The sequence below is a fragment of the Bremia lactucae genome, linkage group LG7, assembly GCF_004359215.1.
Source record: "Bremia lactucae strain SF5 linkage group LG7, whole genome shotgun sequence".
In the NCBI taxonomy this organism is placed as follows: domain Eukaryota; phylum Oomycota; class Peronosporomycetes; order Peronosporales; family Peronosporaceae; genus Bremia; species Bremia lactucae.
In genome coordinates, this window is record NC_090616.1 from 216,257 (window position 1) to 235,057 (window position 18,801).

At 46.3% G+C, this 18,801-nt stretch overlaps 2 protein-coding genes across 2 annotated transcripts; both read left to right on the plus strand.

Annotated features, from left to right (window-relative positions):
* Nucleotides 1–8,844: 8,844 nt before the first annotated feature.
* On the plus strand, nt 8,845–9,894 carry CCR75_005783 (uncharacterized protein; the record flags this gene model as incomplete). Its single annotated transcript, XM_067963858.1, has 1 exon — nt 8,845–9,894. The coding sequence occupies one exon, from the start codon at nt 8,845–8,847 to the stop codon at nt 9,892–9,894; it is 1,050 nt and encodes a 349-aa protein (XP_067815978.1).
* A 366-nt stretch (nt 9,895–10,260) lies between these two features.
* Nucleotides 10,261–12,504, plus strand: CCR75_005784 (uncharacterized protein; the record flags this gene model as incomplete). Its single annotated transcript, XM_067963859.1, has 1 exon — nt 10,261–12,504. One exon carries the CDS (start codon nt 10,261–10,263, stop codon nt 12,502–12,504), a length of 2,244 nt encoding a protein of 747 aa, XP_067815977.1.
* Nucleotides 12,505–18,801: the final 6,297 nt, after the last annotated feature.

Consider the following 18,801-nt stretch of genomic DNA (forward strand, 5'->3'; position numbering starts at 1 on the left):
AAAGAGATGACATTTTTGACTGGTAAAAATAGGCATTTTTTTTTAAAGCGATTGAATATAAATCAGTCTGAAAACTACTTTCTACTTAGTAAGTGCGCACGAGGAGCCAGATTACCGCTCCCGTGACGACACTTAACCAAAGTGCTTAGTGCGTTGGGTGATGTCGCTAAGGCGACCGCCACAACTACCTCACTGCACGCAAGAAAAGCTGTTTAAACCGCTTTCTCGTTGTGCTAGAGTGTGTTACCGCATTGAGACGTGCCCGCCTGCACTTGGTAGCACTTGACATCCTTCCCACAACCCGCATCTCTGCGTGTGTACGTGAGGATGAGCCTCAACATTGATTGGGCTCATTTCCCCACCTCTCCGAACATCATCGGAAGGTGGCAAGGCAAGGACTTGGATAACAAGCCCTGGTCAGGCTCCTAGGCACTCATCCTGAGCAACATGTTGCTCAATTGGACCAGTTTGAGGCATTTTAGCTCGGAGAGCGGAGAGCCACGTCCAAGGCACAGAGCCATGGTGCGGCGGAGTCCGTCACTTAGACTCAGGATAAGCTGAGGCATGAGCAGGCTTGGAGTGAGAATCTCTCAACAGGACTGTTGAGATGCTCTCTGCCTGGCCGCATCAGCCGAGGCCCATTCGGATGGACCCGCCCAAGTTCGATGGAACTGCGGCGCACACGATTGTCCACTGGCTTTTAGCCGTGGAGCAATGCAGTGTCGCCCAGCTCATCGAGAACGACAGCCGGGTGGTGTCGTACGCCATGTCGCATCTGCGCGGTAAGGCCTCAGAGTGGGTTTACTCGGCGCTTATGGCGGACAGAAAAGCGTTCCCCTCATAAGCGATCTTTAAGGATAAGATTCGCGCCATGTACCAGCCGCCGAACAGCAAAGTGTTGCTTCAGACGCGCTTCTTTGGAGCGCAACAGGTGAAGCGTTCTATGCAAGATTATGCGCAAGAGACGCGCTAGCTGTCGTGTCCATTACCCGTCGGTCCGATTCTGGAGCAGATTAAGGTGATCACGTTTATAAACGGACTGCGGCATGGCCCATCGCGACAGGCCTTTTTCAGAAAGATGCCGTCGACGATGGAAGAGGCAATCCAAATTGCCTTAGTTGAGGAGCAATTTCCCAAACAGTGCCTCGGCGACAGCTCGTCGATGATGGAAGAGGCAATCCAAACTGCCTTAGTTAAGGAACAATTTCTATAACAGTGCCTCGGCGACAGCTTGGTATAAGCCGTCTGCCGAGAGGTCAGATGCCACTCCCATGGAGTTGGGTAATGCAGACGTTGTCTGCTATAAATCCGGCAAGAGCGGCCATATGATGGCTTGGTGCTATGCTAGGTTCCCTGCTGGGGCAGAGATACTCAGTATTAGGAGTCCCTTCCCAAAGGGCGCGATGGCAAGAACTGGCGTGCGAGGCGCATGAGTTCTGCATCACCACGGAGGGGTCGAGGAATGCAGGAGCGCAGTAGGGGCAGGATGCCTACTGGCGCGGACTTTGAATGTAGCGGAGCTACCTCGCTTCTAAAGTCAGAGGAAGATTTTAATACTTTGAGAGTCTCTTAGTTCTATCTCTTTAAGATCAATAGGGGAACTGAAATTTATTCAATTATTTAAAGCTGAAAACCTTACCCTGGCTAATTTAAAAAAGATTGCGGCCGCCAGATTTATATCTGGCGGCGAGCACATTTCTTACCCATAATGAATGGGGTTTGAAGTAATAAATTATTTAGAATAGGATAAAGGGTATTTTACCCATAAAGTAAATGTACCAAAACAACGGCTTTCCCACCGATGTCTGCCCCATTACACCCTCCCCCATCAGACTGTTGACACCGAGTGACAATATTCGCTTCATTTCCTCTTTGAGGTTGGAACCTAAAAGCTAACCGTTCGATTGTGTTTTTAATTCCTTTGTCCCATTACAATCAAGCGTGAGTCACAGACTCTTAGTACCTTCCTTGACGATGACGGAATGGTAGACTTTGAAAGTCACTCTCCATCAGAGGATTAGGAGAAAGAGCGCCATTCTCTCACGCCTTCTCCTCCGGCTGAACGTCAGCGAGCCCCGAACTCGTTCCCAGAACGTGGCGCCACTGATGCCTTAACTGCATTGAGCAGGACACGGGACCCTGAGTCCAACATCATAACGAATCCGCTCGATGAAGAGTAACAGCAGGCAATTCTCATAGGTGAAAAAGCTCCTCGTCGAGCTGCCGAAATAGCGAAAGCTAAAGCTCGTAGTGAATATAGATTCACTTCGCTTAAAAAGACGAGCTTCTTAAAGAGAGAGCGGGTCATAGCATGGCCATCTGGATCTCCGGAGACGTAGCGAGATCCCGAAAGAGATCGCTGCTTGTGACGCTCTTCATGAGCAGAACCTTACGCCAAAGCTTGTGACGCGAAGTCAGTATCTATCACGTTACGTGATCAAGCCCGTGGGGTTAAGGTGACCTCGATGAGGTTAAATTCTGAACGGTTTGTTTCTAAACGAAACAAGGAGTAAAAACAAAGTCTCATTTGAGAACTGGGTCCACCGGGCCCGCCGCCTTCGTAATATTTGGAACATCAGAAAGTCTGCGGATACGGCTGATGTTCGTTTGGAACGGAAACTTGGCTCCAATTTTGCCAAGCTTAAGGCCAAAGGCCAATTACGTTCGGCATTTATGCCACAAAACGAAGAAAGGCCTAACCGATATTTCAGTGCTTCGTTTGACCGTACAACCATGGATCGAAGCCGCCCTGAGGCTATAGATCCCCGTAATCCCACGTTTAGTGCTGGGAAACGTCGTTTGACGCGAGTTGACATTGAGATTGGCGCTCAAAAACGTCAACGGCGTACGAACAATCTTGCCGGAGAGGTACCTCAAAATCCCAAGAGCTTTCAGAAGAGGGTTACCCTAGCCACTTCACCAGATACTTCTTTTTGTTTGTCTTGGCTATCTGTCATCGTATCCCTTACATGTCTTAAGACGCTAAATCGCGTCACGAGAAACTTGCTTACTTGTTTTCGAATGGTAACAGGGCTGATATCAGCAAGCCTATCGGCTAAATCTCCCCCAGCAAGCCCTGAAACACACAGTGGTGTCGTTAATGGAACGCGTGGGTGGGTAAGACCGTTTACATAGATTGGATTATAACTTGTAAAGGCATGAACAGCGTTTTTAATGCAAACTCCACTACTGGGAGCATTGAGCTCCAGTGCTTTGGTGTCTGAGCATACACGCTGCGTAAAACGTCTTCAATGACGCGATTGACACGTTCAGTTTGACCATCGGTCTGCAGATGGTCCGCAGTGGACATATCCAATCTGGTGCCGAGCACTCGGAAAATTGAATTCCAGATTTACGCGTGAAACGGGAGTCCCGATCAGAGACAATTATCAATGGCAAACCAAGTTATCGAAACACACGATCGATAAACAGCGTAGCTGTACCTTCTCCATCAATAATATCTGGCACGGCCGCTAAGTGAGCCATTTTGCTCAATCAGTCAACAAAGACCATCATGCCAGAGTTACCGGCCGAATCTTTCGGAAGACCGAACACAACATCCATACTAATCGACTCTTAACACCTTATAGGTACGGGCAGCCTTGCCAGTGGAGCAGCAGCATGCGCTGAGGGTTAATCCGTTGGCAAGTTTCGCATGTGCGAACATATGTGCTGACCCATTTATAAAGTTTGAACCACTAATAAATCTGGCTTATACAGCCGTTGGTCTTTTCTCTACCGAGATGACCACCAAGGACAGTATCGTGTGCCTCATAAAAATTTTGGTACTTCAAATCCTCACCATGAGGAACAACGACACTCGAAAAGTCCGCGACGTCTGTGCAATAAAGCAATAGGTCGTTATCGATAGAAAAACGATGCAACCTTGCACGCAAACGAGCAATTTAATAACTTAATCAGAATTCTTTAAAGTTCGTAGCAGAGCTACACACTGTTCATCCTTGGCGTAAGCCGAACGAATCAATCTAGGAATATGCAACATGATAGTCGTTAAATGAGAAAGCCCATAAACCGGCCTTCATGATGACGCATCGGCCAAAGCATTCTGCTTGCCGGGCTTATACTCCACCTCGAAGTTGTATCCGGCGAAAAGGATAGCCATCGATCCATTCGCTGTGAGAGATGGGCGACTTAGTTGCCGTGCGTAATGACGCGTGATCTGTATATATCTCAAACGGCTTAGAGCCGAGCAGATGAACTCTGAATTTGACGAGAGCATACTTCATAGCTTATAACTCTTTGTCATGAACTAGGTAGTTCTTTTTCGCAGCTTTAAGCTGTCTAAACTCAAACACAATAACACGTTCATGCCCATCAACATCTGTTTGTAACAGAGCACTACCAATAGTAAAATCCAAAGCGTCCCAGACGACACTGACAGGCCTATTTGGATTAGCAGTGCCAATATCGGGGCATGGATAAGACTATCCTTAATTGCTTGAAAAGCATTATGTTCTGTGCTAGTCCAGCACCATTCTGTATTCTTTTAAGGAGATGAAATATTGGCCTAGACAGATCAGCGTAATTTTCGCGATACTTCTGTAAATAATCGGCGATACCTAAACACTTACGCAAATCCTTTTGGGTTTTAGGAACTGGCGAATCTACTTTGGCTTTTACCGTAGCGGGATCCGCCCTAAGACCTCACTTCCCAATGAAGCAGCCTATAAAAGGAATTTCTTCTGTGCCAAAAACGCATTGGCATACAATTTATTTGTGCACATACGCTCGAGCACTGCTCGCAAATGGTCTGAATAGATTCCATATCCGACCGACCCTGCTCCGCATGACTATGAACAAAATTGTCATCAAAATAAGTGTGTACAGAACCTCGATGAGGGCGGAACAGTTGCGTCACTAGACGATAATGTTGCCGGGGCATTGGAAAGCCTTTGTGGCAATCGCTGTAAGCGGGATATCGCTCGCTCGCATGAGCAGTTGATAGTAGCCATCGACTAAGTCAAGTGCACTGTACATTGTACATCCAACATATTGTTATGAAGAACACCCTTTCCAGGAATGGGGTTTTGTGCTTCAGCATTAAGCTTATTATAAGCGTGTACAATGCGCCACTTACCATTTGGCTATTTGACACAAAATGTCGATGTCGAATGAGGAGATTTGGTCTCTCGTACCATTCCAGCCTCGTGCTTAGCTTGAAAGAAATAGTCAATGACGTCACACTGCTCCCTTGGTAAGGCCGCTGGCGTGAGATATTTGGTTCCCGGCAACAAGTCAGTTTCATGACTGACACCTCTATCCGGAGGTAAAACAGATGGTTGATTGGTACATACCACATCTTAAAATTCCTTAATTAAGAATTAAAATGGATCGGTAGGATCTTCAAGGAACGATGACCCACTCCGCGCACCTAGTGCAGCTTTTGTGTCATCCAGGACGGCTTCGTCCAGAATGACGATGAGTTTAACTCAGTTATAGGTCGAACGACCGCCATCACAGATAAATTGCCAGCATTTAAGGCTCGCCCGCATCGATAGACATTTTGTCGAGCTCTTAAAGAGCATGTAACGAAGGAATTGCCGCAAGGCTAACTTTTCGCTCAATGTTACCGGTTACACCATATTCAAGCGTTTGAAATTGCTCACTCGTATTACTTTGTGAGGAGTTAAATGCTTCGCGTCTCCCCTGTCTTGGGATAGAGACAATACGTCCCTCAGAGGCCGGGACAATCACGTCTCCGAATTTTCTATCCTGTAGTGGTACTATTCCAGACATGGTGTCAAATGCGACATCCGACAAGTAGTTTGGTACCTCATCTTCCTTATCCGGCGAACGTTACGTGTCGCTTCACGTGCATAAGAGGGATTTGACCCAAATTGCCCTGGCGAACCGCCAATAGTGTCACTATCGAAACTCAGTATGGTGCCACCTCGGCCGACCACACTCAGTGGACTAAGATGTGCCACTCCACGTATGTCATGAATATTCCATTCTTGATGATTCGGCCTTAAGCCAACAATGCTTTCAGCATTCAGTAAATCGTTATTACAACGAGTGCCACTCGACGGAGTACGTGCCGTTCCACTTTTTTCTGCTGAGTCGGACTCAAAATTAATGTTTTTTACATGGGAGTTTATTTACTCAGACATGCCAATATTTAAAACACTGACAGACTCATTCAATGATCCGCGCCAATAGCGCTTTTGTTGCCTTGCAAAGGTGGGTTCATGACTCTCCAAAACTTTGCTAGGAACATTGCGCTTGACGCCTAAGGTCTTAGGCCTCCAATAATCGGGGTCCATGGCTCATGATATTCTTGCCAGGCCATACCAAGAATGATATCATATCTCGAATCCAAGTTAAGGACGAGACAGCGCTCGATACTGTCAAAGACCAGAAGCTTTATACCTAAGCTCAATGGAACTTTGGGAACAGTGAAACGAGTCCCAGTCGCTAAGCGAACAGTGATAGTATCACCTTCAAGCGCTTTAAGCGCCTCAACGTATTGTCGACTTCCTTCAGGGAAACGGGTCAAGCGTAATTGCAAGACGCTGAGTCAATTACATTTGCTTGAGCGACTAGGAAGCCAGGCTTGTACTCTTGCTCCGTGCTATTAAGCACTAAGCTAATTGGGGCTAGGTTCTGTTTACTCTCACCTCCTAGAGGTTCAACAGAGCCTAGGTCTTCTCCAGTAGGACGCCCCGCACCTATTGGGTATCGACGTTTTCCCGCACCGTACCAGATCTCTGTTATAGGTCGGAGTTGGAGCTCTTTCGAGCTTTACGCGAATTTCGTAGGGGGCAGGCCGGACGTGATGTCTCGTGCTTCCGCACATACAAATCTACGGATGGTCTTATGCTGTTCAACAGCTTGAAGAGCCTCTTCTCCTTCCTCAACGAGGCTTAGATCCATGGGTTTCGGTCTATTAGACGGAACCCATGCGCTCGAAGACCTTGTTCGGTAAATAGGATGACCAACACGAGCAGACGTAAAGTCGAACTCAGCGCTTAGCGCTATGGCAACTGCCTCTTCGGAAGTAGCAGGATGAGATCAGAATAATTTCGTTCGGCCAACGAACTCATTGAGTTCCCTCATAAAGATTTTTACCACAATTGTTTCTTGCACCGGTTCTTGATGCATAGACGCAATGAGAGTTTTCAACTCCTGGACAAAGTCCATTTGGGTTCGTTTACCCTACCGAGTCGCTAGGAGCCGTGCTCACATGCGGAAAGCCTGATCAGGCGGAGCAAACATGCTAGTCATCTGTTGTTTCAGCGAATCCCATGAGGGAAAAGCGTCGTTTATGGACGTGCTGCACGATAGTGCCCACTCCATAGCTCTACCTCCAAGTTTGGAAATGGCCATAGCCACCCTTTACCGTCTGTCCAAAAGCAGACAGCATGGTTAGGATGGGATCATTCCCTGCGGTCGAACGAATGAGTTCGACCGCAATCTTTTCTATGTCACTTAGAAAGGAGTAGCTATCACGCAAAACGTGATGCGTAATTCCATTATCATGTAACATGTCCATGTTAGATGATAGAGCTGTGGTCCTTGGACGGCCTACAAAGTGCTACCAGGTGTACAGGGGCGCTGCCGACTTGTACTGCTTTATTACGAGTCCACTTTGCACTGCTTCAGTGCAAGTGGTGCCACAAGTCACTTCACGTACACTCGTACGTGCAGAGGAAGACTCTCCTTTAAATACTTGCTTTAAAGAGGGCACAAAGTAAACGTACTAAATATAATTAAGTTATATGGTTTCTATCTATTTAATAACAACTTCATTATATAGTAATACTAAACATGTAATAAAGCCTTATCTAATCCTCTCTTTGCTCGCGTCCAGTGCTGACTGGACCGCGGAGTAAGTAGATATAATGGCCTATATCTACCGATGGATAGACTTTCCGAATATTACGATGTAAAGCAAGATTTTTCAAATATTCTCTACCTTTCAGATAATATATTAATAACAACCTTTTAGTGTTGATCTCATGCAACCATACACCCCGTTACAACAGGGGCTTAGTAGTGCCCCTGCGACCCTTAATAGATGTGTAACCTTTCTGTAAAGATCGGTGTGGATTTTCGCACACTCTCCACATACGAGAGGTCCATAGGTTCTCGGCCTCCATTTTCTTGTCATCTTGGAGGACGATAAGCCCCAGAGTGGACGAAAGCCTGACAGGTGAGCCTTAACAGGACCGTATGCAAGACCTTTGATAAATGCAGCTACCTATGTTTGTTCATCAATTGGCTGACTCAGATACAACTGACCAGGTCTCGTGTTTGCTGGGCATAAACGTGGAGGTCACGCTTGCCTGCTTCAAATCCAGGAGCTCGGATCGAGCCCTGAATTCGGCACGTGGCGGCTCAAATGTTTGCCTACGCCGGGTATTAACGACTTGAAGACCAATGTGTCGTGAAGCTTGAGCCCTAAGGGCCAAAATTGGTGCGTCCGGCTTGGTGGACATGCTAAATTCACTTTCGTTTGATGCGGCGAACCAAACTGATATTTTATTGCGTCAGTATTACCAAGTTATGCAATATTGGAACTAATCAGTCAAAATTATAAAAGATAACAATTATGTTGTTCTTTCGTATTTCCTCCTATAAAAAATAACAATTTATGTAACGAACCCCCACTTACACAAGTTGTATTTATCTGTTCTATGAAACGATATTAAATTTTGATTGAATTTTGTAAGACACTATTCTGTGACGCAATGTGAGTGGTCAAAGCTGGAAATTTTGCAGAATTATCTGAGAATTTTAAAATTGCTCTTGTGCTAAATGAAGTCGTGGTAACCCATGTAAACCGCTAAACAATGACTCAAAGTTTAGATTAGCTGGAGGTTGATGGCGCTCCACCGGAAGCAGCGCGGCATCACGGGCAAAGCTCCGCAGTTTGTGCGCATTCCAACGTCGCGCTCGAGCGATCGTTCGATAGCATTTTCTGTACATGAGATGCATTCGCGAAGTCACAAGCGCATCGTGGGGGGTGACCAGCCCCGCAAGATCAGTTCCCTGCAATTACGAGCGTGCTTTGTGCTGTGCGTGCTGCTGTATTTTGGTGCTATCTATTTTGCAGACGAAATTGCTGGTATTGGACGAGTTGTTGGATCGCACCAGACAGGAGAGATTGTATTCGTGCAATCGTTGCGGCCGCGCGGAAGAGGGTCAAGGCGAGAACGGAAAAGTTTTGAGAGAACTGATACTGACGATCACAATTTAAAGGGGCCGATTGCTTCATCCGTAGCTGCAATAACACTTCGAGAAGCGGAGTCGCAACCCGTAAAACAGGACAAAAGCTTGCTGAACGAGGCTTCAGTTATAGCGCCTCCAGCCAAAATTATTACTGATGAAACGTCGAAGTCTGTACCAGCAGCGCTTCGTCATCAATCCGAAGCCCAGACAGAGGTGCTTAATTTAACCTTGAAAGCAGTAAACACTGCTGCAAGGAACAGCGCCGTGGAAGTAGTCAGTAAAGGCGAAGACGTCTATTCCTCAGCTGCTGAGCTTGGACAGCCCATAAAGGATCTACCGATTAAAAGAGCAAGGCCGACATTAGAAAGCAATTTTACGCTGAAACAGGAACGAGATGATCGACAGCAACGGGGATCGCTGGCTAGTGCCGCAGTAAAACTTAAACTCAATACAGCAAGGGCTCAGCCACGATTGACTGCTGCAGTCCAATATCCGAAGAAAATGGACGGCGCAAATGTCGTATTTACGTCAAGCCATTCGCATACGAAGGAGGAGCAGCACACTAGGGACACTAAAAGTGTCGAAGTAGAGCATTCAATGCCGCAAGTGAATCAAAGTTACTCGCCTACTGTAGTGAAGCGCCTTGGTCGTGACCACCGAGAACCAGGGCCGCAACGGCAGCACGCAGGCGATTCTATTTAAAGTGTTTAAACTATTTATGTGCATATGCAGTCAGTACCATCTTCGTTTGTGAGTCGCGTAAGGATAGATAGTTGAAAAGACTTTTGGCACTTTTACATCCAGCAGTTTCGGCTTTCTTAAAATTGGAAATGAAACATATGACGTTTAGTCTTCCTCGATTAGTTTTTTCAGTGCCAGACGATCGGACACTTCTTGTGTTGTCTCACTGATGATTGTCAATCGATATATCAGGTTATTTATTTAAAGAGTAGTGAGGAAGTGAGAAGCCATGTTGCTCACAAACATCCAGTATCAGTTTCCACGTCACCTGCTCCAGTCAATGGCGGTACTCCTTCGAGGTGGTCAAAAAGCTTTTGAGCAACTACCATGCGCCGCCATGGTTCTCTCCTTTCTGACATAAACGCTGAGAATTTCACTTTGAAAACGGAAGATGATGCGATAATTGCAAACAACGCTGGTGCTCTATCGCACTGGTATACGCGGTGGTGGCTGCTACTCTACGTGGTGCTGGGAAGCTATGCTGCCTTTGCGATTGTTTCCTCGACCTGGCTCATTCGCTCCTCTGTTCAGCCTCACGGCCAGGAATCATACGATCAAGTAGCGAATACTGATGTTATTCAAGTCGGGACCGAATTGAGAGCTAGAATGAATTCACTGAGAGACCTCGAGAAGGGGCAGAGAGCTGACACGGAAGAAGGAGCCGATTTGGTTTTCGACAATACGAAAATGCCAATGCCATTGGAGGGTTCTACCACAGTGATAACAGATAGTTTGGACGCACAAGAGATCTTAAGCGATGACAACGTTTCCGACACAAGTGACGCGACAGAATCTATAGGCTCGCTTAGTGACGAAAGACAACCACCTGAACGCCACTCGAATGATCTTTTTTCCGGTGTGCTACCTGAAATCAAACCGGACGGCCTTAATGCTCGAGTGCATCAGATCAGCCACAATTTACCTGACGATGAAGCCACATTGCGCTCTATTATTCACAACACTGCAAGTGATCAAACGTTGTGGTCGGTAGACGCCCAGCAAACGGAATTGGATCGCCTAGAAGCAATCAAGCGAGAGGCAAACGAAGAAACGAAGCGATTGAAACGACTAAGCAGTGCCGCCAATTACCTTATCGATGCAGAAAATGAACGACAAGAAGAAGTGCGCTCGGCCAATCTGACAGATATTCTTTCGCACCATCCTCGAAAGGTGCGCAGCAACCTGCAATGCATGGGCTGGCGCCAGACCGGAGGGTGCAATTCGTACGGCAAACGGGAGCGAGGCTCTGATCTTAAATGCAAGCAAACTACACTAAGCGGAAACTCTGGCTACTGCGAGATTAAGGATAACGATACGGGGGAGTTTTTTCGTGCCATGCAGCTTAATTGCACGAGCCTTCGGACGCATGTAACGTTTTCATGCAATATGGCGGCGGATATAGCAAATTTTGGCATGTCAGCCCAATTAATTTACGAAGAAGCGCAACAGCAGAACGAGTCGAATCCGTCCAAGCTGGTGGGTTCTAGCGGACATGGCAACGGCATTGTCATAGTGGTGTATCCAAGACTGCTACCAAGCGTTTACGCCTCAATTAGTGCTCTGCGGTCATACAATTGCAATGTTCCAATCGAGCTCTGGATGACGCATGCCGAAGCAGTGCGCTATCCGAAATTGAAACCTACGCTGGAAAAGTATCAGCAGCAGATAGCCAACGTGACTGTGGAGACGATTACGGACATAGCGATCGCTGGCTTTGCTTCCAAGATTTACGCAATTCGCCATAGCAAATTCGAGAATGTATTGTTTCTCGACGCCGATAGTGTTCCAGTCCGTGATCCCACGTTCCTTTTTGAAAGTCAAGAATTCCAAGAGCATGGCGCGGTCTTTTGGCCCGACTTTTGGCATCCAGACTGCACAATCTTTAATATCCAGCGCGAGTCTTTATTGTGGCAGCTCGTTAACCTTCCTTTCGTCGACATGTTTGAACAAGAAAGTGGACAGATTCTTCTTAACCGAAGACGGGCTGTATTCGCACTGGAAGTGCTGGAATTTTTTTCAAGCCATCGCCCCAACTACTTCGATAAATTGATGCTGGCCCACGGCGACAAGGATCTCTTTCGACTTGCTTGGATGAAGGCTCAGACTTCGTTCTATATGATGCCATTTCCACCTGGAATTGCAGGTGGAGAGCGCGGATCGGACAAGAAACGATTCTGTGGTATGACCATGGTCCAATTCGATTTTGATGGCAACATTTTGTTTATGCACCGAAATATGCGTAAATTAAATGGCAAAGACGATTTAAAATTCTGGACTCACGTGCAGATGTTAAAGTGGGAACAAGACAGTGAGGGCGAAGGCGAGAGTGTCAGTGGTAATGCAAGCCGCACCGCGGTCCAACGCATGATCAGCTACGACGACATTAAGCAAAAGTACCGAATTGGCGGTTTGGATGTTGGGCCGCTTTTTAAGGATTTTCCTACATGCTTCAGCGCAAAGGCTTCTGTTGTGGACAACTTCAAGGTCGTTAGGGTCGAAGATTTTCCCTTTGCCATGCTGGAGCAGCAGCTCATTGATTATGCGCGAGAGGGGTCTCTCATGATTAGTTAGGCACGATCACTCTTTGACTTCAAAGTGAAGAACTAGGGGTTACTATTGATTTTTCAATTTTGTTAATTTATAAAAATCACAGGGTTTTGCGAGCGTAATTACGTGGTTTACGCAAATTACAACATGCAGTCATTGGCTGTCACTTGTTATATTCCTCAGCTTAAACGCTTTGTAATTGCCCGTTTTTCGAGTAATTCATGTATCCCTTTCGTTTCTTTTTTAATTTACATTTAACGGCCATGATCATAACGTATGTATAAAAAGGCAAAGGACTTTATTTTCTAATTACTTTGGTATAAGGTATTGAAAGTAAGCTTCTATTAATTAGCAATTAGCAGCATCTAGTTTAGAGCGGACTATCCCTATTGTATTCAGGTGGTAAACGCAAGCTCTTACGGGAACGTTGCAGTTTTTTTCTTCTGTATTTAGTATGGAATACTTGACAACTGTATGCTATATCAAGAGTTTTAATAAATGGCTTTTTATAACGGTCGCACTGTCGTCGAGGAGGACGACGATACGTGAAAAATTAAATCGATTCACATGGAGCGTGAGAAACTTGTCATCAACAGCTATCGCGAAATGTGTGCACGGGTGGATGCCGGGAGCGCCCGCCATGCGTCGTTCGAGGGTTAACTCCGTCACCGATGTTTGATCGCGGATGTAAACGTGATGTTGATGCCAAGCGTGAAGCAAAGTCAAACGGGCTAAAGTTGCCCTAATGTTACACAGTCCCCGTTGAGTACACTATGCGAACTTAAGGGTATGGTCAATTACTTAGTTAAATTAAACCTACCACTTGAGTGTGGTTGACATTGTGACCAACCCAGGTGAATGTGATGCACATAGGTGCATTCACATAAGGAGGTATGACGCCTACCGTCAACCATTACGCGAGATATTTAGAAAGACACGCTCGTAAAACATACTAAAATTATCGACAGAGATGACATTTTAAAGTTGGTAAAAAAGTATTTATATTTAATACGAGTAAATATTAATCAGTCCGAAAAATACTTGCTACTTAGTTTGTGCGCACGAGGAGACGGATCACCGCTCCCGTGACGACACTTTACCAGAGTATTTAGTGCGTTGGGTGAGGACGCTAAGGCGCCCACCACAACTACCTCACTGTACGCAAGAGAAGACGGTCAAAGCGCTTCCTCTCTGTGCTAGGGTTTGTGTTTAAGTAGAGCGTGGCCGCATTAAGACGTGCCCGCCTACATTCATTATCATTTTTTCTCTTTGGCGGCGGAATTTGGTGCATCTGCTCGAGGATCATAATCTGGACTTCGCGACAAATTACCAGCAATGATACTTGTCAATCGAATTGTGTAATCATCCACGAAATTATATCGGCAAAAAAAATCAGCGCGCCATGCGCTGGCTCACAAGCGGGGTCTTCAAAGCGGTACGCAAAGACGCATGTCCGGAGTATGTAATTATTTGCTCGACGAGCATTAAAAATGCGAAACCTGCCGAGCGCATATCGCATCGCAATCAACGCCCAATCATAAACAGGATAATTTGCTTCGAATGTTTGAACTGCCGGTATTGGTAGCTGACAACGCGTTCCTGACCCGCGTCATCGTATTGCATCAATACACAGCTAAGAGCAAAGTCACTCGCGTTGCAATTACACAAAATTGCGCATCATGATTTGGCAGTGAAATGGGGTACTGCTGACTTGTACTGCTTCAGTACAAGTCTACTTCGCACTGCCTCAGTGCGAGTGGTGCCTCACGTCACTTCACGTACACTAGTACGTGCATAGAATGACTCTCGTTAAAACACTTACTATAAAGGGGGTTAAGAGTAAACTATATTAAGTATAATTAAGCCCTTCTGCTTCTATCTATTTAATATAACTGAATTATGTACGAATACAAAACGTATAATAAAGTCTTGTCTGTCTTTCACTTTGCGCGCATCCAGTGCTGACTGGACTGCGGAGCAAGTAGATAAAATGGCTTATATCTACCAATGGATAAGCTTTCGAACATTAATTTTTAAAGTAATATTCTCCAAATATTTTACCCTTTTAACTAATATATCAATTAATATCCTTTAAGGGATAATTTCATGTAAAGATACACCCTGTTACATCACCCCTCCCTTAAACGACAATCGCTCTGACTGTCAATGAATAGAGTGGTCACTATGCGACAACTAAACTGAAATCGATGTTGATTAGTCAGAATCATCATTTTGTATTCTATCGCATAATTAATGAGTCCATGCGGTGTGCGAACAGTGCGGCGCCTTCGGCTACGGTACATACAGCTGCGGGCGATGCATTATTGTCTATTGCGGCAGACATTGCGTCTGCCGTAGTATGATCTCCTCCAGCAACATTAATAAATGTTGAAGGTGCACGTGGTGAGTCACCACGTGAGTGCGACCCTTCTTTGGCGGTCGACTTGAATGCGAGTCGGATGAGGCTGACTCGGGGAGAGCGGAACAGTCGACTGAACGTCGTTAGTCGGCTGTCCATGAGCTATCGAATGAAGGGCCTCAATTGAATAGACGTGCTAATAGCATTTGCTATTGCATGTTTGGTTCCTACGATGAGGATGATTCCTCATCGCCAGTACCGTCTCCCGTGCCGTCACCCGCAGTTATCTCTGTGCGTGGTGATGACGATGGGTAACCCCTCGTGATAAAAGCTCTTGCGGTACCCCTGCTTCAGTAGGAGCCACTATGGGTAGCGTAGAAAATAAAAAGTATCGTTTGCCCCTGAGAAGAAGCCGTGACTTTTGTGCGAACGGCTAGTCAGTATCTCGTCTGGAAAGACTACTCCTCACAATAAATATCCCTTTTTTTATTGAGACAAAGCTTCATGGCCTTGATCCCAGCGCGAAGAACTTTTGCGCTGAGAAAGACTTTAATCTCGAAGCTTTTCTTAAGCATCGATGGTATAGTGACAACGCCAAGAGAGATAAAAGCTCGTTGATGCAAGCCTGGAACGCATTTATCCGCAATGTCAAAGACATTGGACGCTAGCCTGGCTTCAAAGACTTAACGCGATTCGCATTAAGTTTCAAAATCGAACTCTAACCGGGGTTAGATTTAAGCTGCATCGATTGTCGCGTGAGGCAGGAGTTCTATGCCTCACGTGGGGTGATTCCTGTCCGTATTGTGTCGACAAACACAAACGGGTGACATGGGACCTATATTCCCCTGTGGAAGGGCTTGCATCTCTATCGAGATGCGCGATGCGGTCGACGTTTTGCAATCGATTTACAGGCGCCAGGGTCGCGTGTTTTTCGATGGACCTTCTGATTCATCGGATGGTCTCGTTATACTGACGGACGAGGCCCTCAACGTCAAAAATTAGCTGGGAACGAGGCTCTTAGCTGTCATGTGAAGGTGGATAACCGCGCCAGCAAACAAGATAACTTGTTCGCTGCCCCTTCACATCACTGTGATTCTAAATACGTTCCATAAGGAATTGTTGGCCACCGCAAAAATCCATTAATGGTTGTATCGGATACAGAAATCGAAGATCATCAAACTCGACCGCTTCCTCCATGATTTGGAGGGGTGACTTGATCACGAGCGCGGTAAACGTCGCTCATTGGAGCAGACGGTGCAGGCTCATCATATCGAGCGGTTGGGAGACCGTTCAAAGAGTGCGTACTCCATGTTGGAGTACGAACGGAAATATCACGCTCTCCGGGATGAGCTGTCGACAGCTCATTGCAGTTTCGAGGATCTTCGAAACCTGAAATAGAAACTCCAAATTCAACATGAGATCGGGTTCGCGATCAGAAAAATCTTTAAGGGATTCTTGAAAAGGGTGGTCAGATCCGTCCTTGGAAGAAACCGCGTACTGATGGTACGGGCGGATCCGACCGAAGTAAAACGTAGGATGCGTTCGCATCCTACGTGGCAATTCTATTGTGTACGCATTGCCTCTGCGATGCAATACACGGAAAGGCCCAATGAACGTGGGTAGTAATTTACTGCTACCCACATTAGTGATTACACGCATAGGTAGGTTTACCGTAGAGAGTAGCACTAGATCAATAATTTTAACTAATTGAACATTTGCTCTTCTATGTTTGTCTGCTTTCCGTTTCTGACGGTCCACTGCGTTAGCAATGGAATCCTGAACGAAACGGATTATTGATTCTCGAGTTAGCAGAAATTCTTCTGCTGACTCATTTATTTTGTCTTTTTCAGTACGCTTTGTACGTACTGCCATGAGATCATTCTTATATTCGATGTCGATCTCTTCGACATCGACATCACTCGCGTCGTTGTTGACTTCACGCGTGATGAGCATGAGCCAGAATTGGATTTACTCGTGCGAGTCCACCCTCCCTTTAAACTAGAGGATCCCTCTAATTGGGTGGGTATGCTAAGATGGCGTAAGCCATTCACAAAGAACGGTGCATGCGCCTACAACGCATGCACTGAATTTTTATGGGAAATTCGACCATCGAAAAAAACTCGCACCAATTCGGATACGATTGGACGTAACCTCGAAGTATCTCTTCGAGGTCGCGATTTACGCGTTCTGTTTAACCATCTGTTTCTGGGTGATCGGATGTTGACATAGTCAGCCGTGTTCCGAAAGATCGGACAACGGCTTGCCAGAACTCCGCCGTGAACCGTGGATCTCTATCCAGGACCAGTTCAAGGGGTACTCTGTGGAGTTTAAATACCGTGTCGATTAAGACACGGGCACAGTCCGGAGCCGTGATCGACTCTGGTACTGCAGCAAGATGTACCATCTTTCTGAATCTGTCTACAAAAAACAAGGATTCCATTGTTTTTTTGGTCGTCTTCGAAAAATCCGAAGACGAAGCCCATTGATACGGACTGCCAACACTCTGCCGGAAGTGGTAGAGGTTGAAGAGGTGCACGGGATGAAGGGCCAGGCTTCACCCGTTGACAAACCTCGCAAGCACGAATGTACTTGCGCACAAACTGATACTGGCGGGGCCAGTAAAAGTAGCGACTTACCGTGAGGTAAGTCTTCGCACGTCCACGATGTCCACTTGTTGGAGCATCATGACACTCATACATGATGCGCAAGCGCAAATCATTGTGAGTCGGGACGACGACACGTGGGGTGTCGCCGGCAACGGCTGTGTAATACAATAAGCCGTTACGTGTTGTGTATCGATCGGATGACGATCGATATAAAGCTGTATCTACGCCCCGTGCAATCAGACCGCAAGCTCATTAGGGCTGTTTCTTCTCCACGTGGGTTACACGATCATTGTTCACTGAAAGCCGGTAAATCTTTAGACAATTTATTAAATGGATTCATTAGATCATCCATCAAACATAGAAGGTCCTTATCTTCTTTATAGGCTTTCTTTATGTCATCAACTAAGGTTGATAACGGAACACTCGTAGTGAGTGTTGCAACAGTAAGATCACTTCCACTGTTGGAGTGCACAGCTGACTCGAAATCAGGTCGGCGTGATAACACATCAGCGACGACATTAAGTCGTCCTGGTTTATATTCGACGGAGAAGTTATACTCCGCGAAGAAGGATAGCCACCTCGCCATTCTTTGCGAAAGGTGTGGGCTGTTTACGGCCGTGCGTAATGATGCATGGTCCGTTTATACGATGAGCGGTCTATCGCCTAGGAGGTAGACCCTAAATTTAGCGAATGCATATTTCACGGCAAGGAGTTTCTTGTCATGCACTGAGTAATTGCGTTCAGCTGGTTGCAGATGACGCGATTGGTAACAGACGACGCGCTCCGCGCCATCTGTATCGTATTGCATTAACGCGCAGCCGATAGTAATCGCTGGCGTCACAGACCAAATGAAATGGTCTGTCTTAATCTGCAATCGCCAAGACGGCGATTGCATCACGCTTTGCTTAATTCCTCAAAGGAACGCTGACAATAGCGTTCCATAACCGTTTCTCGTCTTTTCCAAGAGATGGGAGAGATGAACTGTCATCTCTGCATAATTGCGAGAGTACTTGTGCAAGTACGCCGCTAAACCAAGGAACTTTCTAGGTCCCTTGACATTGACTGGAACTGGCCAGTCGGTGATTGCCTTGATCTTTGCGGGATCAAGGCGCACACCATGTTAACCGACGATGCACCCAAGAAGTGGCATTTCGCTTAGAGCGAATATACACTTCTTGAGATTTGCATACAACTCATGCTTTCGCATAAGTGTAAGAACCTGACGAACGTGAGTTTTATGAACTTTCACGTCCGTCTTACTGTCCATGGCGCGGCTATGGATGAATACATCGTCAAAATAATTCGGTGCGAATTCTTGCACCGGTCTCAACAGATTTGTTACACATCTGTTGAATG